The sequence below is a fragment of the Gilbertella persicaria genome, assembly GCF_025201335.1.
Source record: "Gilbertella persicaria strain CBS 190.32 chromosome Unknown B0P05scaffold_99, whole genome shotgun sequence".
Taxonomy (NCBI): Eukaryota; Fungi; Mucoromycota; class Mucoromycetes; order Mucorales; family Choanephoraceae; genus Gilbertella; species Gilbertella persicaria.
In genome coordinates this window covers 1-21,824 of record NW_026252060.1, presented here as the reverse complement: position 1 = coordinate 21,824, position 21,824 = coordinate 1, and the positions used below count along the sequence as shown (strand labels likewise).

The 21,824-nt window shown below is 40.8% G+C and overlaps 4 protein-coding genes and 1 non-coding gene across 5 annotated transcripts; 1 reads left to right on the top strand and 4 right to left on the bottom strand.

Annotated features, from left to right (window-relative positions):
* Window positions 1-875: 875 nt before the first annotated feature.
* On the bottom strand, window positions 876-1,764 carry B0P05DRAFT_567234 (uncharacterized protein; the record flags this gene model as incomplete). The annotated part of the gene is given in 5 exon segments (XM_051581129.1): window positions 876-924; window positions 980-1,007; window positions 1,027-1,113; window positions 1,273-1,516; window positions 1,567-1,764. 5 exon segments carry the CDS (start codon window positions 1,762-1,764, stop codon window positions 876-878), a joined length of 606 nt encoding a protein of 201 aa, XP_051428937.1.
* Window positions 1,765-5,107: 3,343 nt separating this feature from the next.
* On the bottom strand, window positions 5,108-5,915 carry B0P05DRAFT_633036 (uncharacterized protein; the record flags this gene model as incomplete). The annotated part of the gene is made up of 2 exons (XM_051583511.1): window positions 5,108-5,676; window positions 5,738-5,915. The coding sequence occupies 2 exons, from the start codon at window positions 5,913-5,915 to the stop codon at window positions 5,108-5,110; spliced, it is 747 nt and encodes a 248-aa protein (XP_051428936.1).
* A 7,382-nt stretch (window positions 5,916-13,297) lies between these two features.
* On the bottom strand, window positions 13,298-14,723 carry B0P05DRAFT_567175 (uncharacterized protein; the record flags this gene model as incomplete). Its single annotated transcript, XM_051581128.1, has 2 exons — window positions 13,298-14,097; window positions 14,118-14,723. Coding segments are annotated over 2 exons (1,152 nt in total), but the record flags the coding sequence as incomplete, so codon positions are not given.
* Window positions 14,724-15,099: 376 nt separating this feature from the next.
* B0P05DRAFT_t132 lies at window positions 15,100-15,173 on the top strand. Its single transcript has one exon. It is a non-coding gene; the product is annotated as a tRNA-Val (tRNA).
* Window positions 15,174-20,144: 4,971 nt separating this feature from the next.
* Window positions 20,145-20,366, bottom strand: B0P05DRAFT_456180 (uncharacterized protein; the record flags this gene model as incomplete). Its single annotated transcript, XM_051573944.1, has 1 exon — window positions 20,145-20,366. A coding segment is annotated over one exon (222 nt), but the record flags the coding sequence as incomplete, so codon positions are not given.
* Window positions 20,367-21,824: the final 1,458 nt, after the last annotated feature.

Here is a 21,824-nt window from a genome sequence, read left to right as displayed (position 1 = left end):
ATTTACATTATTTAATTAATTTAAAGTAGTCTATGATAATAGAGACTCAGTCATTTGCATGAACTCTACTACTACTTACTCCGACATCTCTTCATGTATAAATATGCTAGAATAATTTATAATCAAAAAGAACAACAATAAAATTGTATAGAACAGTCTCAAAGTATCTACCTTTGTCTCTATATCATCTTATTATATAACTCTAGTATCAAAACATCACATACACTACTCCAGCTAGTGTGCCCAGGTTGAGCATTGGCCATGCGAGCAGCAGAGAACAAGGTAGGAACACCTTTGGCCAGCAGAGAGTTCCAGCAGAAGAGACCAGCTTCTTCAACCCATTCAGCCAATCGAGTACCACGAGTGTTGCTTCGAGAGTCACCAAGAAGAGGAACACTACGTGCATTCAGATCGCCACAAATGAACGCATTGGTCTGAGAGGCATGGGTGCGAGCAGGGAGAGACATAAGGAGAGACATAAACTCATCATCGGTCAAGGAAGGAGGGGCATAGACACAATGAATGAGAAAGGTAGAAACCTGGCAGGAAAAGACATAAGGAGAGGAGGACGGAAGAGGAGTAACAGGATAGGACAAGAGGGATTGACCAAAAGAGAGATACCCATCTTGCCACGGAAAGAGTCAGCAACAGGTTGACCATAGGTGTGGTACTGTTGCCAAGAGGTAGGGAAGCGGAGAGGAGGAAGAAGCCAGGTTTCGGTGATAAAATGAGTGAGGAGTCATAGAGGTAGTCAGTAACCGTACTAATGGCTTGACGAGCAATACCATTAGCATTCCATATGGTCATGGTGAAGTCATAGCAGAAGGAGAGGAAGGGGGCATAGAAGCGAAGAGAGTGCATAGGTACCTCACTCATTAAGAGGAGGAGACCGGTTCACCATCACCGGCCAAGGTAAAATCCATACTGGAAGCAGAGACAGAGGGGCATTCAGCACCAGCACAGCACCAGCACCAGCCACAGCGGAGAGGGACCAACCACGGAGCCAGCTTGTTCTTTGTCAACCACCTTGACGAACAAAGTCGTAGGCCACCTGTCTACGACTGTTCGCGGATATACCAAGAGCACGGACAAGACGAGCGCTGAACTCACGAGCTTTCAGTCAGAGCATCAGCATCCAAAGACGCAAAGCAGGATCCTTCACGTTGGCCCAGAGAAAGGATCAAAGTCAGTCAAGACCGGAAGCGAGTACTTGGCCATGACCTTCAGGAGATCCTCCTTGTAGCCGAATGGATCAGCAAGGCTACGACTTACGAGCCGGATAGTGCACATCAAGTACACGGCTGTTATCCAACCCGATCAGTCGCAGCTTGCGGCGGAAGGCGGAGAGACGGTCACGGTACTTGTTTGGCAAGTAGACATACTCATAAAGAGGTCCGTCTACACAAGTACCAGTAGCAGCAGGAGAAGAGACGAGAAAGATGCGAGCAGCGGCCTTACGTTGCTTAGGAGTGATCCTAGCCTTGGGTTTGGCCTTGGCAACCGAGAGAGAGTCGGACTTTTGGGCTTACCAAAGGCCTCCGCAGGCGTAGGGTTCCTCTTAGCAACTTGAGCCCACTTGGAGCCAGCAGCAGAAGGCGAGACAGAAGAAGAGGGAGCAGCAACCTGATCATTCTCCAAGGGAGAGGCAGTGGACGAGCCAGCTTGGGACTCAAGCTCCAAGATTCTGGAACGGGCGGCAGCCAGCTCCTTCTTGAGGCAGAGTTCTCGGCGACCAAGGACTCCAGTTGGCCAAGCGCTCCCCATAGCGCTCAAACTTGGCCTGGAAAGCAGCAAACCAAGCAGGAGGAGAAGGAGAGAGAGAAGAAACCGAAGGGACCGAAGAGAGCAAAGCAACATTACCTACTTCTGGCAGAGAGTCAACACCAGAGCAAGAGGGGGAACAGAAACACCAAAGTCAAAGACAACGTCTTTTTCGAGATCGAGATGAGCTGATCTCGAAGGGGTGCTGACGTCACCAACTCGAGATCGAGGCAGGGTACGCGTCATGTCAGCAGGGATCAGAGATGGAGAAAGAGAGGAAAACAACCGCTTACCGGATCGGGTTAAAATTTTACCAGTAGTTTTAGTGCTTGCTGGAATATGATCTGACAAAGTTTGAGCTTTGTCTGGTAACTGGTTTTTGTAGATGACGATCTAATGTCGAGATGATGTTGTTGCGATGTCGAAATGAGGGGAATCGCGGTAGTGAATGTGCTAGAGTTGTCGGACTGGGACGTTTTTGGTACCAAAATGTGCGTAAAATATGCAAAGTTGGAATAAAAAAAGAAAAACGCGGTCTAATAGGACAGGTGCAGAGATTTTTTCAAAAACAGCAAGTGAATTCAAAAAAATAATAAAAACCGGAGAAAAAGGTGGTTTCTTGGTGTAGGCAAAAGATTTTATTTTATTAGATGACTTGTAAGACTGATCCCTATGGGGCAAATGTCTAGTCATAAGAGCAGTAATAGTAAGAAAGACTATCACTAGAACAAAGAATACAAAAAAAAACAATCATAAAGATTGAAAAAAGGAAAGAAACTCCAACAGGAAGAAATATAAAAGGAAAAGAAAAAAAATAAAAAGTGACTCAAACTACACCCAGATAGGTGTAGAGAGAGGAGGCAACAGGGGAGCAACTGGCTTGTAGAAGACAGGGAGCAACCATTCCAAAAGGGTGAGGCCAGAGGTGACCTGAGAACAGGGACTGAACTCAGCATCCGGTAGACAGATCATGTCCATCTCCAGCATGATCTCACAGAGAGTTGGCCACCGGGAGGACCAGCGCACGAGAGAAGCAGAATGACGTTGGTCATTTGGAGATGGTGGAGAGCCGAGCCGAGGTAGCTGATTCAGCACAAAGTCCAGAGGATTTGGCTGAGCATCAGCAGCAACACCAAGACGAGAGGCAACAGAGAGGCAAGAGAGCAAGTGAGTACGCGATGCGTGTGGATGACCACAACGACAAGGCACAGGACGAGCAGGGAGCCAACCCATCTTCCACCGGAGTAGACGACTACGCTCCCACACAGTCATTGGGAGCAGGAGGATGGGGTCAACACCCAGAGAGGGACGACAAGCACGCAAGCACTATGGCGGAAAAGTTAGTTACAAAACGTACAATTTTTGTTCGCAAAATTACCAATTTTTACAGCAAAATGGTTGTTTGAGAAATAGCTGGCATCAATTTTTCAACGTATGTTGTATACACAGCATTATTCATCCCTTCTTACACTAGTTATGCCTTAAAAGAGCAAGTATTAATATCGTGTATAAATATATCTTTCAATCACAGTTTTATCCGCAGCTTCGATGGATGTCTTCTATCTTAGTTTAAACATGTTAAAGATCAGACCATCACATAATCACAAATTGACATCTGCATCAATACCAATGGTAGACGAGGTCTGTGCCCTGATCATGTTCCCAGTTCTTGTGTACCTTAATCCATTCAACCGATTAGCTAGTGTATACACACTCAGTCCCAAATCAAGGATAATCAATTATCATACAAACAGTATAAATACAATACAAAATATAACCTTTAATAAAGCAGACTTCTTTTGGCCGTTTTGGTTCTAATCGATTTATTGATTTGACCATTTTATTAGTGATTATATCACAACGTACAAAGTTGTTCGAAATGTTACCAAATTATTTGTACGCTTTTCGAACAACTTTAGTAACAAAACAACTAAATTTATTGTTCGCTTTTCGAACAATATTAGCAACAAAACAGCAATAACTTGTTTACTTCTAGAACAAGTTTGGCTACAAAACAACCAAGTTTTTGGTACTTTAGTTACCAACATTGTTCGTAATGTCACTTATTTTTTTAGGATTACTAGAAATTAGACGCTTATTATAAATGGAAAAAACGATACTTTTATTGAGAAATAGTAAAAGAAAAGAAGCACTACTTGAATCTAATAAAAACAAAAATATACAAGCGAGGCAAGAGTGTTAAATGAGCAATTCGCTTTGTCATTCGGAATTGAGACAACACCGATAGACACAGAAAATAATTTGTATGTAGTATATGGTTTTTTTTAATAAAAAAAAGGAAAAAACCACTATCTTGCTATCCATCAAACTTACCTGACAAAGTGCATGTCTTGTACGGATAAATAGTCAATTCCTTTAGAAGGGCATTCTTTTTTGAGAGAAAAAAAGTTAGTTTTGAGTATATTGAAGGTGTGTAGTAACATATCAGACTTACTATAAATCAAGAGACAGCAAGAACTTGTTTTGGAATCTAGAAAATAAAAGGCGCTATGTTAGCTTTCAAGTAGCAAAAATAGATTAAACATACTTTGATTTTAAATGGAAGCAGACTAATCTCATCTAAACATATATAACAAACAAACTAATTGAATTAGAACAAGGCAATGTCAAAACTCTTTTCCAAAACAACACTCACCAGTACCGGGACCAGGCGATGTGACATTCCATGTCAAAACTTGGAACAAAAAGAAACAAGTAGCTCTTATATGTTTACTTACACTCTAACTCTGGTTTCGACTTTTGTTTTTATCTATATAAAGGCCCAGTAGTATATCAATTTTTGTCTATGGTTATGTTAGAGAAAAGAAACTACTGCGGAAAATGCGTTCTTCCATACCAATCAAAGAGGAGCGCAGCAATTCTTCAGATTGTTAAAAAAGCGCTGGAAGTACTGTCTAATTCTTAAGATGAGTAAGCCCATGAGTCGATGTTATGCAATCATAAGGTTTCAGAGAGTTTAAGCTTCTGGATGTAGGTTGAATTCAGGAGCTGTGGACTTTATCTATAATACAAACGTTTTAAGAGAAGGTGATGGAAGAAATTGTTTTATTATTTAAGGTCGTGACTATTTTTTGTTACTTCTTCTTATACGCTTAGACTTAGCTGGTTGGCTTTTGTCTTCATTGCGTTTGCCCCTTTTCTTAGGTTGAGAAGAGGGAAGAGGTGGAGAAGGAGAACAAGGACGACAGTTGTTTTCCATTCCGAAAAGATGTCATCTTCAGAATCCTCAAATTTATCACCACAATATAGGTTTGCGTACTCTAAAGAAGGCTTTTCATTTCGAAGAGATTCAACACTAACTTGGTTTTCACTGTATAATTTTGATTCATCTTAGGCATTTTAAAATTTCATTGAATGCATGTTTTGCGTTTGTTATACCTGATCCTAGAGTTATTCTCTCTTTCAACAACAGAAGCCTTATTTCTTGTTTATTACTTCTGTGCTTGTGTGTTTCGAAGAGCAATAGACCGGCTGCCCATGAATGCTGAAATCTTTGAAGATGAAAGCCATGAGTAGCTGCATTGCTTTCAAGCTTAAATGTGTATTTTGCGATTAGAGCAGAAGGCACTTCAGACCATAAAGGCAACACAGCTGCTTTGTCATTCTTCTTTAAAGTTTTCAGTAGCTCTAACTCCATTTCATCGTGGGTATTTTTTGCGATTGTTCTGAGGATCCCGTAGTCATTCTCATTCACTTTATCATCAATTAAGAGATCAGTCATATTTCTTTCTTTCTTGAATAAGTTGATCAGGGCAAGCAAACGCAGCCGTGGCGTAACATATCTATGTTTTCCATGAGAGCCGAATGCTTTTGTGGCTTCCTCAAGCACCCTAGGAATGTCTCGGAAGCCCATCAAGTTTGGATTAAGAGAGTTGGCAATACCGCCTTCTCTTGCTGCATTTTCCAAAAAAAAAAAAGTTAATACATATTTTAGAGAAATAGCTTGTTTTCTTACCTTGTTGAGCTGCTTCAAGAACTTCACAGTTGATCTCATTACTATCACTTTGAGCAAAAGAGGGTGCTAATAAATGCATCAATCCCTTAAGTATTTGAGTCTGTGATTCGATTTTTTGTTCGAGTTGGGAAATTTGTTGTTGCATTTGAGTGATTTTGTAAATAGTCGTTTGGTTCATATTTTAAGAAAGAAAGACAATTGCAAGAAAAATAAAAAGAAAGGTAAATAAAATAAGTAACTCTTTTTATGAACAAGTGTATTAGTCATAAAGTAGTGTTGCTGCGGTAGTATTAGTAAGAATATGCTTTCCAAGAGTTTCTGGAAGGTTCAACTAAAACTTACTACGCATTCAAATTTGACTTCAGGCACTAATGAGCAGAAAAAAAATCTATATATAAAAGACTTAGATCTCTATTTAAGAAAATATACACATATCTTTATTTATATTTTACCACCATGCCTACTCCAAAAGTCTACAACAAATATACCTGTTCTTGCGGCCTACCTTTTTCTAATTTACGGTTACTTAATAGTCATTACCAAAGGTATGAGAGCCACAGAAAGGCAGATATAGATATTGTTATGGAAGAAGCCGAATCTGATTCTGGTAAGTTAAACATATTAATAGTTGCTTATAATAGTTGCCTTCAGAAGAGGTTCGTTTCTAATTCACAATTGATTGCACATATTTCTGTAGTCCTAACAACTGAATCGCTCTCTTACCACTCCTCATTCACTTTTGAAAAAGACCATGGTGCAAAGCACATTTATAACTTTGAGCCATTCCCACCCAGTTTTGACGAAACTGAACTCAACAGTATCCACTTTATGGATATAGTTGAGACCTATGGTATTTCAAGAGAGGCTTCAAGAGAATTAGTATATCTTGTCCGTACAATTGTCCAAAACAATCTAAAGGGAGCTGAATTTAAGAATGGTAAGCCGAATAAAAGATAATGTCAACATTATGAACGCACGCACAAAATAATAATTAAATCACTACTTAGGTAAAGTACCTTCAACAATCCTATTTCAAGATACTTTGGAAAGAAGACTTGCTAAAAAAACCAATGTTTGCAGCTACCTTTATGATGTTTGTCCAAAAGGCTGCCGACTTTATCAAAAGAACGATACACAGACTTTGGCTTGCAGTAACTGCGGTGAATTGAGATATTCATCAACCTCGGTGACCAAGAAGCCTTCGAGACAAATGAAGCTCATGTCAATTGGTGATCGAATTGCTGCATTCTTGGCAAATGACCGTTTTAGAGGCCTAATGAAGTATAGGCACACGTTTAAAAGCGAGAATGGAGTTTACAAGGATTACTTTGATGGTGAAGAGTACAAATACCTCAAGAAAAACACAGCTTTCTTCTCTTCTGAGGACGATGTAGCTTTGGCATTGTTTTTTGACGGCTTCCAACCAGGAAAGGCTGCTACTGGAGACAAGTTGTCCATCATCCACTTAGTCAATCTAAATTTTCCGCCTGAATATCGGTAAATATCAACAAAAATGACTACTTGAAAATAGTTCCTTTGTTTCGTGCTAATCTATTGAGCAAATAGATTCCAAAATGAGTACATGATACAGCTTGCAATCTTACCAGGTCCAAATTCGCCCAAAGACATTGACTCTTTTTTAAAGCCTATTGTTGATGAGTTTAAAGATTTGAGCAATCATGGTCTTTTGATTAGACGAGGCGGCAAAGAGATCTGTCAAGCAAAAGTAAATCTAGTGATTGCAACTGGGGATATTCCTGCTGCCGCATCTCTGGCGCATCATTCTGGACATATGAGCACAAACGGCTGTAGATTGTGCAGAATTAATACTGTACGTTACGGAAGCCGTACTTGCTACCCTGACAGTAACACTCCAATGCGCGAAAAAAATGATTTTCTCAGTGGCAACTCCAACTTTGTAAGTAAATATTGGTTAAAAAAAAATAATGTTGATAGACAATGGTATTTACCAAAAAAAAAATACCTTACCATTTACATAGAAAAGAGGGATAAATGCTGAGCCACTTTTTGCTTCACTTCCAACATTCATCGGTCCTTCTTTCTTTGCCCTTGAAGAACTTCATCTGATCGGACAAGGTATCGCCAAGCATGTTTACGAATTGTTAACTGTTTCCATGAAGAAATCATATAATAAGGCTGTTGCATTGAAATATACGCCAACCAATGAAGAACTTCTTGAAAGCAAAATAGACTCTGTTGCTGACTGGCCATATACGTTTGATATCCCCAGCGAAAAATTGGTTGAAATTGGCAAGCTTATTGAGTTATCCCGAACAACTGTCCCTACAACTTTTTCTTCGAAATGGGAAAATCCGATAGTGCAGAGTGGTGGTAATCGAGGTGTTGACTGGATTGATTTTTTGTTGTACATGGTTCCAACAACATTTGTTCCGGCATTGACAATTACAGAAGCCAAAAAGCCTTTGCTTCTTCTTACCAAGGCCTGCGCACATGCTTTGAAATGGAGAATAACCCAAACTGACCTCCTTATGATGAAAAAGTATGTTAGAATATAATATACAAGAGCAAAAAGACTGCCTATGAATGTCTTACCATTATTACTAACTGTCTTTTTTTCTATAAAGCGTAATTGAGGTGTGGAATAAGTTCTTGTTGGGAGAAATAAAGCAAAAAAGGATACAGCCTGGTGTATTAAAGCCGGTTCAGCATTACCTAACGCATATCCCGTACATGATCGAAAAGCAAGGAGTACTGAAAGCTTATTCTGGCCGATCAATGGAGAGAACGATAGGTAGATATAAAAAGCTGATAAAGTCAAAAGTTGATGCTGGTGCCATTGCTGGAAATGTTCTTGAGCGGTTTACTCTATACAACTACGTTAATGGCCAAAACATTAATCTAAGAGAGGCCCTTAATCTGATTGAGCCAAAGCCATACACGAGCAACACTTTCTTGCAATTAGACTTTCAAGATCAAACCACCTCTCAGCTTTGGTCTCCAGTATATTATCACTGTCCTATCTCGACTCTTCCCTGTGGTGTTTCTTCTGTTCAGTTTGCAACTGCTCTTCAAAAATCGTACCAAAGAATCTATTCAAATCAACAGGAATACTCACCATCCCAGGATTCCGTGTTGAACATCGCTGGTCGCGCTTGGTTCAATAACATCATCTTTACCTCTGCACTATATAAAGATCATATTAATGAGAGAAGAAGAGGTAACAATTATGTTATGTTTACCGCATCTCACCTAAAGTAAGTTATATAACTACAATCTCTTGTCCAACTTTATCTAATACTTTCATATACATTCATTCGTAGCAATCTGAATAAACCTGTCAACCAGCTCTATGTGGGCTCTATTGTTTTCTTTTTTGAGACAGTATTGCGAGACGAAAAAACTTTTCTGGTGTTGATTGATGTTGCAGAAAGTCATGGTGTCGTTAATTATGACAAATATATGCCTAAGGTTGTTTTACGTCGTCCGGGTTGTTGTGAGATGAAGAGAGAGTAGATATTCAATAAGAGAAAAGGTAAGAACACAGAGAAAGTCCGTTAGAACTTGTATAGGTTTTATTTCTCCCAGAAATATGTTGTCTTTCAATTGCTATAAAATGTCAAGGTATTTATACTTTTTCTTCTCGGTCAAAATATTGTTTTGGGTTAGCTTCTTGACTACGGATTGATTTGTTAGATCAGGAGCAATTAAGAGAAATGCCTTTAGAGGAAGTTGTCAGCTCAGCCAATAGTACATGATCTGACCTGAACTTGAATAAACTATCACATATTTGTCAAATGCCAATGCCAATGTATTCGTCAGCTCTAACTGTCACTTTATAAGGGCCATTAATAATAACAGAGTCAATAGGTTCATAATCTCTGTCTATGAGGATGATGTAGTACTCCTAGTAGAATGAGTGAATGTCAGTGACTATAGATCCATTGCAATTGCCATAGATGTGATCTGGTCTTTTGCCATGATCATCAATTATTGATCTATGCATATGAATTCATATATGTTCACAACACGGGTCAGCACAAATATGTTGTCTGTCGATTCGAAGATATTGTTTGTAATGTAGGTCTGGTTCGTTATAATCAAGCACTGAATCATTACAAAGTTATATCACAACATATCTTCAAAGAGCTATTAGATTCCAAAATGGGGCAAGCACGAAACCTTTAAATTTGTAGAAAAAAAAAGTTAAACAACCCCAATAAAAAAAGAAAGAGTTATTTTTGTTAAAAAAACCCAAACAATTATTAAATGTTCAACATAACTCAATATACTCTTTTTAGATGAGTCTCATGTCAAACTCTTAGGAGTGCGTCAGCGTATTGCATTGTGCAAACCTTTTTTTTTTTGGTTTTTTATAAGAAACATTATCAGTATTATTGTACTTGTAAAAAAAAAATAAAGAATTTTTCTTGCTCATAAAGCTACTATTATTGTCGCAGTACTTGTCGCCTCATAACTTTTATTGTTGACAAAACGAACAAGTTTGTTCCCCACAAACAATAAAATTAATGATTTTGAATGATATGACTTGCTTTTTAGAAAAATAAAATAAAGGTTGTTGACATTTCGAACAACATTAGCAAAAAAGTTACTTTTTCTTGTTTGTTTTGCGAACAATATTAGTAAAGTCAAACAACTAATCCGCCATAGTGAAGAGAACAAGACCATCAGGCTTCGATAGGAGGCAAGCAGGTAGGCGCGACGATAGCCTTTTATGGCAGGCTTGGATCACCACCAGAGGTAGCAATCCACTGCTGCAAAGAGGCAAAGCGAGGACAGAAGGAGAGACAGAAGAGTGGCAGACCAGCTTCCAGATGAGGTTGTTCTTCAACAACTTGGGCCACCGGAAGCGAGGAGCCGCAGGAGCAGAGGCGATATGCTGTAGCATAGCCGAAATGAGAGTATCAGGTGGCAGCTGTTGCATGCGCACCAACATCTTGAAGCCAAGGATGGCAACACGCTCCTTCATGGAGGGCAAGTGGGTCAAATGCTTGAACACCACTGTAGACGCCTTCGAGTGACCGCCAAAAGCAAGTCGGAGACACTGGTCTTGAGCACGCTCAATCACCTTGAGGTCACGGACCAAGAGAGAAGAGATAGCAAGGCCATACTCCAACTTTGGCCGGATGAAGGTGGCATAAAGCCGAGCAGAGGTCAAACGGGAAAAGCCAGTGAGTGGACACCCAAAGGCTGAAGACCAGAACGCATAGCCACCATGGCAGAGCGTGCATTGCGCTGGACCAACAGAGTAGCATCTAGTGGCTTGCTATTGAAGGGCAAGCCCAAATAGTCAAAAGACTCAGCAACAGGAAGAGCAGCGCCATACAACCGGAGGGAAGAAACGCGACCAGAGGGGGTGGATTGACCACAACGCATTTGGAAGGGTTCCACCTGAACCCAAGAGACAGAGAGTATTCTTCGGCCTTCTTCAGCAGGCGAGGCATCGTCTCAGCAGTGCCAATCAACACCACGTCGTCAGCATAGAGCAGTGAGTTGATCCAGAGGCCATCATACTTGCGTTGAGGCATGGATCCAAACACACGCGAGCGAGGCAGAGAGACAGAGCGCAGAGCAGCAGGGAACGAGTTGATGTACACAGAGTACAAGTACGGAGACAGGATAGAGCCTTGCAAGACCCCCGTACCAGGCCAGAAGGAAGGAGAGCGAGCACCAGACACCAAGACCTCCACCTGACATTGTCAAAAAGACAACGAAGCAGACCAAGCAGAGGATCAGAGACATAGGTCTCAAGAGCACGCCAGACAACGTTACGATCCACGCTATCGTATGCTTGCTTGATGTCCAAGAAGCATAGGACAGGAGGTTCACCAAAGTGATCATCAGCGTGCTGACGACACAACTCGTGCAGAGACAAGGCTTGATCAAGAGTGCCACGATGAGCACGGAAGCCACTTGCACTATGTCCAAGGGGACCAGAGTCCAACAGGTCAGGGTATAGACACAGCTCCATCAGCTTGCGCATGACCGAAGTCAAGCTAATTGGCCGATAGTTGGCTGCATCAAGAGGGTCACCTTTCTTGTAGATGGGCACCACCTGGCAGTACACCAATCACGAGGACCCGAGACCAGAACCAGCAAGAGAAAAGAGCAAGACCAAGAGAGGAGACAAGTCATCCACAATGGGCAACAGCATCTCAGTACGCAGATGGTCGACACCAGGAGCCTTACGACGAGAGAGCTTCTTCTTGATGGTGGATGCGACCAGGTCCAAAGTGAAAGGACAGGCAACATCACCACTAGAGGCATCAGGGAAAGGAGAAGCGGCAAGTCAAGGTGAAACTGAGACTGAGTACAGTACATCAGAAGCAGACACACAAGGACCAGAGGGAAAAGGAGGAGCAGACGGACGAACAGAAGGCAAGTGATCACCAGCAAACACCGAGCGAAGATGACTTGACATCACCGTAGCAGCCACAGCAGGACCTTCGGGTGAGAGAACCCAGGAGAAGTAGTCCGACTACGACGCAACCGCTTGATGGTGGCCGTGGTGTCAGAGAAAGAACCAGAAGAAAGCTTGTCACAGAACTGCTTCCATGTCTCACGACGACGACGCTTGAGCTCAGCATTGAACCGGTCACAGCAGAAGAGATATCGTTTCCATAGTACAGCCTTACCAACACCGTCAGAAGCTCGTTTCCAAGTTCTTCGGGCGTCCTCACGAGCATCCACCAAATGTTGCAGAGTGGCAGTCCAGAACCAGCTGTTACCAGGAGGCCGTGGTAGTTTGCGACCAACCGACTCATCGAGGCAACGGTGGATGGTATCAGTGAGTCTACTAGCAATAGAATGAACGTCAGGGATAGCCCCTTCGGTTGGAGAAGATGCGTGAGTAGAGGTACGACTGCTATGTTGCCCGTAGGCCGTTCAATCGAATACTTAACTTCTGCCAAGAGTGTATTTTTGATCGGCGCGCTATGCAACCGGAAAAGAGACTGATACAGCTCTACACTCTTGTGATCATCCAGACAAGACAGTTTCCATAAAAGACGCGGATGAGCGGCAGGAGCAGCCGCAGAGGCAAGGCAGAGAGCAAGAGAGAGAGACAGGAACATGGTCAGAGCCAAGGCCAACATCACGCACAACCAAAGAGGGATGGACCAGATCATCAAAGCTGATGAAAAGGTCGATCACACTACTCCAGCTAGTGTGCCCAGGTTGAGCATTGGCCATGCGGGCAGCAGAGAACAAGGTAGGAACACCTTTGGCCAGCAGAGAGTTCCAGCAGAAGAGACCAGCTTCTTCAACCCATTCAGCCAATCGAGTACCACGAGTGTTGCTTCGAGAGTCACCAAGAAGAGGAACACTACGTGCATTCAGATCGCCACAAATGAACGCATTGGTCTGAGAGGCATGGGTGCGAGCAGGGAGAGACATAAGGAGAGACATAAACTCATCATCGGTCAAGGAAGGAGGGGCATAGACACAATGAATGAGAAAGGTAGAAACCTGGCAGGAAAAGACATAAGGAGAGGAGGACGGAAGAGGAGTAACAGGATAGGGACAAGAGGGATTGACCAAAAGAGAGATACCCATCTTGCCACGGAAAGAGTCAGCAACAGGTTGACCATAGGTGTGGTACTGTTGCCAAGAGGTAGGGAAGCGGAGAGGAGGAAGAAGCCAGGTTTCGGTGATGAAAATGAGTGAGGAATCATAGAGGTAGTCGGTTACAGTGCTAATGGCTTGACGAGCAATACCATTAGCATTCCATATAGTCATGGTGAAGTCATAGGAAGAAGGAGAGGAAGGGGGCATAGAAGCATAAGGAGCCATAGGTACCTCGCTCATTAAGAGGAGGAGACCGGTTCACCATCACCGGCCAAGGTAAAATCCATACTAGAAGGAGGGACAGAAGGAGCGTCAGCACTAGCACAAGCACCAGCACTAGCCACAGCGGAGAGAGAACCAACCACGGAGCCAGCTTGTTCTTTCGACAACCAGCCTTGACGGACAAAGTCGTAGGCCACCTGTCTACGTACTTGTTCTCTGATGAATCCCAGAGCACGGACAAGACGAGCTTGCTGCAACTCGCGTGCTTTGGCAGAGAGAGCATCAGCATCCAAAGACGCAAAGGCAGGATCCTTGACGTTGGCCGCAGAGAAAGGATCAAAGTCAGTCAAGACCGGAAGCGAGTACTTGGCCATGACCTTAAGGAGATCCTCCTTATAGGCCGAATGGATCAACAAGGCTACGACGTTACGAGCCGGATAGTGCACATCAAGTACACGGCTGTTATCCAGCCCGATCAGTCGCAGCTTGCGGCGGATGGCAGAGAGACGGTCACGGTACTTGTTGGGCAAGTAGACGTACTCATAAAGAGGTCCGTCTACACAAGTACCAGCAGCAGCAGCAGCAGCAGCAGCAGGAGAAGAGACGAGAAAGATACGGGCAGCGGCCTTGCGTTGCTTAGGCGTAATCCTAGCCTTGGGTTTGGCCTTGGCAACCGAGGGAGAGTCGGACTTTTTGGGCCTACCAAAGGCCTCAGCAGGCGTAGGGTTCTTCTTGGCAACTTGAGCCCACTTGGAGCCAGCAGCAGAAGGCGAGACAGAAGAAGAGGGAGCAGCAACCAGATCATCCTCCATGGGCACAGCCAAGGAGAGGCAGCAGATGAGCCTGCTTGGGACTCAAGCTCCAAGATTCTGGAACGGGCGGCAGCCAGCTCCTTCTTGAGAGCAGAGTTCTCGGCGACCAGGGACTCCAGTTGGGCCAAACGCTCCTCATGGCGCTCAAACTTGGCCTGGAAAGCAGCAAACCAAGCAGGAGGAGAAGGAGAGAGAGAAGAAACCGAAGGGACAGAAGAGAGCAAAGCAACATTACCTACTTCTGGTAAAGAGTCAACACCAGAGCAAGAGGGGGGAACAGAAACACCAAAGTCAAAGACAACGTCTTTGTCGAGATCGAGATGAGCTGATCTCGAAGGGGTGCTGACGTCACCAACTCGAGATCGCGACAGGGTACGCGTCATGTCAGCAGGGATCAGAGATGGAGAAAGAGAGGAAAATAACCGCTTACCGGATCGGGTTAAAATTTTACCAGGAGTTTTAGTGCTTGAAGAAAGATGTTCTGACAAAGTTTGGGCTTTGTCTGGTAACTGGTTCTTGGTAGATGACGATCTAATGTCGAGATGATGTTGTTGCGATGTCGAAATGAGGGGAATCGCGGTAGTGAATGTGCTAGAGTTGTCGGAGTGGGACGTTTTTGGTACCAAAATGTGCGTAGGAGTTTGCAAAGTTGGAATAAAAAAAGAAAAACGCGGTTTAATAGGCCAGGTGCAGAGATTTTTTCAAAAACAGCAAGTGAATTCGAAAAAAATAATAAAAACCGGAGAAAAAAGGGGGGGATATGGTTTCTTGGTGTAGTTGGTTATCACGTCTGCTTAACACGCAGACGGTCGGCGGTTCGAGTCCGCCAGAAATCATATTTTTTTCATTTAAACATGAACACCTGGTCGCTATTTGAATTTCATGAAGCGCTTTCAGTTTTGATGCTATGGGACAAGGTTTGATTTTCATAAAGTCGCTTAAAAAAAAAAAAAAAAAAAAAAAAAAAAAAAATAATAATAATTGGTCAGTTTCAAATGAAAATTGGTCACCAATAAAGAAATGTAATGTATGCTTTTTATTTTGCTTTTTTTTTTTTTTTTTTTTTTTTTTTTTAGTCCTTTTTTTTTTTCGCAATTCAAGCATCTCTGCCAGAACGTCAAAGAATGCTTTATCCAATTCTTGCAATCTTTTCTGCTGATGTGAAGTGATGCGTTGCGAATAAGTTCGGAGATTTTCTCATTCTGCCTGACAGAAGAAGGATCGTCTTTTACAACAGTCTTCGGCTTGGACCAAAACTCTTCTATCAGATTTTAAAAAAAAAAGAAATGAGAATAAGGTGGCAAAAAGAGAGGTTTATAACTATGTTGCCCAACCCAATCTTCAATAAGTGCAGCCTTGTGAATGGATGCATTGTCAAGAACTAGACAATTGTAGCTCATGATAGCCGCATCCATTGTTGTGAGGACTTGCTCTATGTGTTCAAGGAAGTCACTGCTGGTAATACCATTTCTCTTGGGGGCCTGAGCTTTCTCACCAGGTCGAGTTCGTTCTCCACTTCTAGTAGTAAGTACAGCTTCTTTTTTTGGATAATGTAATTAAACCACTTTTGCAAATAGCACCCAAGATGCTGACATATGCTCCCTTCGTTTAAACATCAATTTGGCAAGGTGTTCCAGCCTCAGACCATCCATATGAGCGATGCATACTCCTGTTAAAGCCAGCTTCATCCAAGAATACACATTCATTCATAAAGTCTATGTTCTGGCTAACCAAGTATGCTACCGCATCTCGTCTTTTGGCAACAGTTTCATCCGTGTTTCTGTCATGCAGACCCGACTTTTTTTATGCAAAGATAAAATCCAGTATACAAATAGAGAGTATTAGCATTCTATAGTAGAACTTTTACCAAATCATTTTGCGAGTACTTCCCGAGAAGTTATTTGCACACAAATTTAGGGTGTATCTAGGGAATTCAATCTACGATATATGTAAGCCCTTAAAGCATTGCCCTTAACTAGTAGACCCTGTTGTGAACATATATGAACTTATATGCATAGATACTACATACGATAATAAGATAAGCTTTGTCGCGAATAATAGGGTTTCTGAACAAAGACAGCCAATCGAAGTTGAATACAACCTTCCTCATATGTACAAGGGAGAACAATCTGTTACATTTAAACAAACTTGTACTTACAAATATATCACATTTGATAAATAAACAAATACAGTGATTACATTAAGTGTCCCATAAAACTCATTTGTAAGCATAAATTAATATATTTTCGTCGTATTGACCTTGTGTTAGTATCAGAAAAAGCGCATTTTTTTTTTGCTGGTTACTCTAATTTCTCTATTTAGTAAGAGATACCATTTTGGGACAACTGAGGTAAAAACTTATTTTCTTCGGCAAATAAGCATTCTCAATTGTGGGTTTTCTACATTCTTCAACAAGTTTTAGTATAATCTACCCGATTACATATAAATACGGCAAGCTTTTCAGAAAAAATTCTCTTTTCTTCATTCGATATACATACCTTTTCTCCTTATTATCATGCCTTACAGCCTCCCATACGATAAACGAAACAACGTCAAACCTGCACTTTTACCAAGCCAATCAGTTTGTCAGGCCTCAAAGCTAACAGCTGTTGCCAAATCAACAGTTTCTCGTATTAGAAAAAAGTTGCCAGAAATGAAAACTTGCACTGGTACAGGTAGACCATCAAGAGTAGGCCATCTTACTGCTTGTTTGCTACGAATGAAAGTCCGAACTAGAGCATTGAAAAATTTTAAAAAAGTCCAAACTCGGTTGTCTGGACAGGGTATTGCTTTGACGTATAGTGGAACAGTCTCTCTGATGAAAAGGGTAGGACTATACTCAAAGCTTAAGCAGAAGAAAATTTTTCTGAGAGTTTCTCACCTTTCGAAGAGATACAAATGGGCCTTAACATATCGTAACTGGTCCGCAAATGAGTGAAAGAGTGTCGTTTTTACCGACGAGACGAAGATCAATCTTTGGGGATCAGATGGTGCAACATACACTTGGTTACAGCAAGGGTTTAAAGCGAGTCCCCATAACTACAAGCTATTGCTCAAGCACAAAGGTGGTTCTCTGATGATGTGGGGTGCATGACATCTTCCGGAGTAGGATATGCCTCTCGAGTGCTTCAAAAGACAATGGATACCGATTGTTATTTGGAGATTCTAGGGTCGTCATACCTCGATACATTGGAGTATTATAGTATGGATCCACAAAAAACTATCTTTCAACAAGACAACGACCGAAAACACAAAGCAAAGGCTACCATTTCTTGGCTTAAAGCCCACAAAGTCCACTTTATTGCTGACTGGCCACCTAACAGTCCCGACTTGAACCCAATAGAGCATCTTTGGAGACAATTAAAGTGTAGACTAGCCGGATATGATACAAAACCAAAAAATCTGGACGAATTGTGGTCAAGGGTCGAAAAAGAATGGTACAAATTTCGCAAAGGCGACATGGAGGCATACTATAGCAGCATGCCTCAACGTATAGAAACAGTCATCAAAGCAAAGGACGGTTATACTAAATTTTGAGCTTTTCAAATAAAGAATAAATTTTGGTGAAACACAAATATTCTCTTTTTTAAAAATGAAACGCTGTTATTAGATGCATTTAGCAGCAATAAACAGTGTGACTCTTATTGTCGATGCTTGATTGATACATGTGCCAAGTTTCAGAAGGATCGACCGAATTTTTGTAGAGAAGGGTTAAAAAACAGGTTCTATGGGACAATTAGTGTAACCACTGTATATCAAAGTAACATATGACAACCGATAGATCTTCAGCTTGTATTACAGGTTTGTGCGGCGAAATTAAGTGTTTAACAGGAGGTTGGAATCTGTAAACATTTTTTTCTTCTACAACATTCATTCCGTAGACCCAAATACAAGTGATACATTAAAAAAGTGCGATATTCAAGTAGTAAGAAATACATACGTCGTCTATGGTACTGAACGCATCATCATCATCATCGTTTATGGTATTTTTAGGAGCACTGTCATCTTCAGTATGACATGAGGAAGTTGGGGTACTAAGTGTGATATCTCGTTGTCTTCTTCATCAACCAACTCTTAGTTTACACTTCTCTGTGAGAAACTCAGGCCAATTTAAAAGCTTAATATATACATACATACTTTGTCAATTTTTTACTTTTTGTTTGGGTCTTTATTAATGCTTCCTTCACCAACCTCTTTTGTTCTTTAAGTTATCACTCTGTTGCTTGCAATTCTTGTTTCTGATTTCAGACTGTTCTCGCTTCTCTTTTCTCTCCATTCTACTTCTTTCAACGCATATAAAGCCATAATTTGATTTTTGACGAATATGTTACTAAGATAAGTTTCCAAACAGCCACAGTGGTTTTGTACAGCTTTGATTACTTCTTTGTTCTCCTTAATCTTTTCTAGGAAGTTTGAGGCAGTTGTTAACAGAGAATGGCCATTCTTTACAATAACAAGTGATGCTTTAAAATATACATCTAACAACTCAGGCATCATGGCCCAATTTTGCAATTCCCCAGTAAATAAATAGGAAGGTAACTCCAAAGCCTGTCTTAAACTATCGGGTATCCTGTAGTCTTTGATAGTAGCGTATGGTTTGGGTAATGTGGGTGGTAGTATGGACATTTTTTCTTACAAAGATAAAAAGGGTGGAGGTCCTAAGCACGTGCGCAAAGTTCATCGAAGTTCGACGTCATTGCCTGACATCTAATTTTACGGGGTTTACAAAGAAAATCAACTAAAATCATGTTTTGTTTTGATGAGAACTACTTTTGTGATATTTTGATAATAGAGTTATATAATAAGATGATATAGAGACAAAGGTAGATACTTTGAGAGTGTTTTATACAATTTTTGTTGTTTTTCTTTTTGATTATAAATTATTCTAGCATATTTATACATGAAGAGATGTCGGAGTAAGTAGTAGTAGAGTTCATGCAAATGACTGAGTCTCTATTATCATAGACTACTTTAAATTAATTAAATAATATAAATTATGGATTTCGGTTATAAGTCTTGATCTATTAAAAGATACATTGTCTTATTCAGTACAAGAGGTTCTTTTATGTCTATTTCTGATGTAAATTGATTATGATGTATTTTGGTATGTAATTGAAGACTTATTAATGTCAGATCATCGCAACTTTACATTACTCATGTGAATCTGCTATGCTTTGTTTTCTACCATTTGAGCCACCTACGGTGTCTGCAAAGTACAAGTGTTGAGGTAGTGAACAATATTCTAAGCATTCATTACTGTCTGTTAGAGGTTAGGCGATCTGAACTTGTACCGGCATAAAGCTTAATTTTATTATACACAGTAAAGAAAAAATGGAGCAAGAAGGAGGTAATAGACGTTGTGACTTTCCTATTACATTTCTTTTACTTCTAAGTGCCTTTTCTTACCTCCAGTGACAGTTTGCAATTCGACTTTTGCAGTAGGAGATTCAACGATTGCTGGTCAGTCACGAGCAGGCCAACCTCAACTGCGATGCATATTAACATCAAACCCAAATTCGTCTAGAAATACGTAGTTCTTAAAAAATCCATTCCTCGACCTATACAACACGCACTAGAAGAGTAGTATCACAATTCCTAGCTTTTGGATGATGACTTACGCCCTTGATACTGAGATTACATGAGTTCAGCTACTCTTGATTTCTTGATATTCAGACCTGCAAAACTCTCGATCAAATCATCCGTTGCGTCCTGAATAGCTGCTAAGGAACTATCGTCAAAAAACTCGACAAGTGTTCCTTATGCTCATCGTTTAATCGACTGATTGGTCTGTTTGAGGTACGATTGGCTTTCCTCAAGGGTATATCCTTATCTGGGTCACTTTCATAGGCTTGTTTCCATTTGCGCGAGGTATCATAATTGACGTTCGCGGCTTTGGCTGCCTCCTTGAGCGTCATTATCTTTAATTTCAAGAAGTAAAAATATCTCTTGTGGTCCTCATCAGCGTAGTCATTGTACTGAATAGTTCTTTCTTTCTTAGGGACAGGCTCTTTCATTACGGCATCACAAGGAACAGCTAGTTCAAGCTGAGCTTTTTAGTTTTTGACAAACTTTTTTAGATCAGTCAGTTTTCTCAATCGGAACGACTTCTCCTCAACAAAGGTTGTTGTTTCTTTTCCTTTCTCACCAACAATATTATCACAACCGTCTTCGTGAAAAAAACTGCATTTCTTAAACTAATAAATGTGAGAGAAAACTTGTCTCTACAAAGCAACCAAATACAAAATATTTCCTTGATCAATTTATTTTCAAACATGCGGACAATTACATTTCTTTTTTTGACCAAGTGTTGTATACACAGCATTATTCATCCCTTCTTACACTAGTTATGCCTTAAAAGAGCAAGTATTAATATCATGTATAAATATATCTTTCAATCACAGTTTTATCCGCAGCTTCGATGGATGTCTTCTGTCTTAGTTTAAACATGTTAAAGATCAGACCATCACATAATCACAAATTGACATCTGCATCATTACCAATGGTAGACGAGGTCTGTGCCCTGATCATGTACCCAGTTCTTGTGTACCTTAACCCACTCAACCGATTAGCTAGTGTATACACACTCAGTCCCAAATTAAGGATAATCAATTATCATACAAACAGTATAAATACAATACAAAATATAACCTTTAATAAAGCGGACTTCTTTTGGCCGTTTTGGTTCTAATCGACTTATTGATTTGACCATTTTATTAGTGATTATATCACACCAAGTTATTTTGAAAAAAGTACAGATAGCAACGTAATTGATCGCTTTTCCTACAATTTTACATGACTTGGAGTATTTTGATTGACTCGTAACATTTTTTTATTATTTATTTCTAAGAAAAGAAAAAAAAAGTTGTATTTACTTACCTTCTTAGTACTTATCTGATTCTATTGGTATACGTCACTAGTGGCCATTACATGGACTCTTTATTTTGACATTTATCCCAGCACTTGTAAGAATGCGAAACGAGACCTTTGAAGTGACTTTTTTCCACACTTTTGCAGGCTTCCGTAGTTCTTTCTGATATAGTGTCCTCCTGTACAAACCTATGGCGCTTCACCTTGCTCTTTGCCTCTGCCCAGAATTGTTCAATTGGGTTAAGCTCGGGAGAGTAAGGAGGAAGATACACACATTTGTATCCTCGATAATCAATATACTTCTTTATGTTTTCATGTGTGTGAATGGGTGCATTATCTTTGACTGTGTAATGGCCTTTCATATATGGATGTTTATCCATTTCATCGAGAGTCGTTTTTAGAAAACTAATGTAATGGCCTGTTACAGTCCCTGAGCTTATATATCTATCAGCCTTTTTCTTTTTAGCAGGTCTTGAGTTTTTTACGCCGACTGTTATCAAACCCACGGCAGAGTTAGCTCCCAATATAGACGTTGTACTTGCTCTTGTAGTAAGTCTGGTAACAAGAGCACGGGTACCTTTTTTAGATTAAGCTCTTGAGCGTTTCCTATTTATATCAAA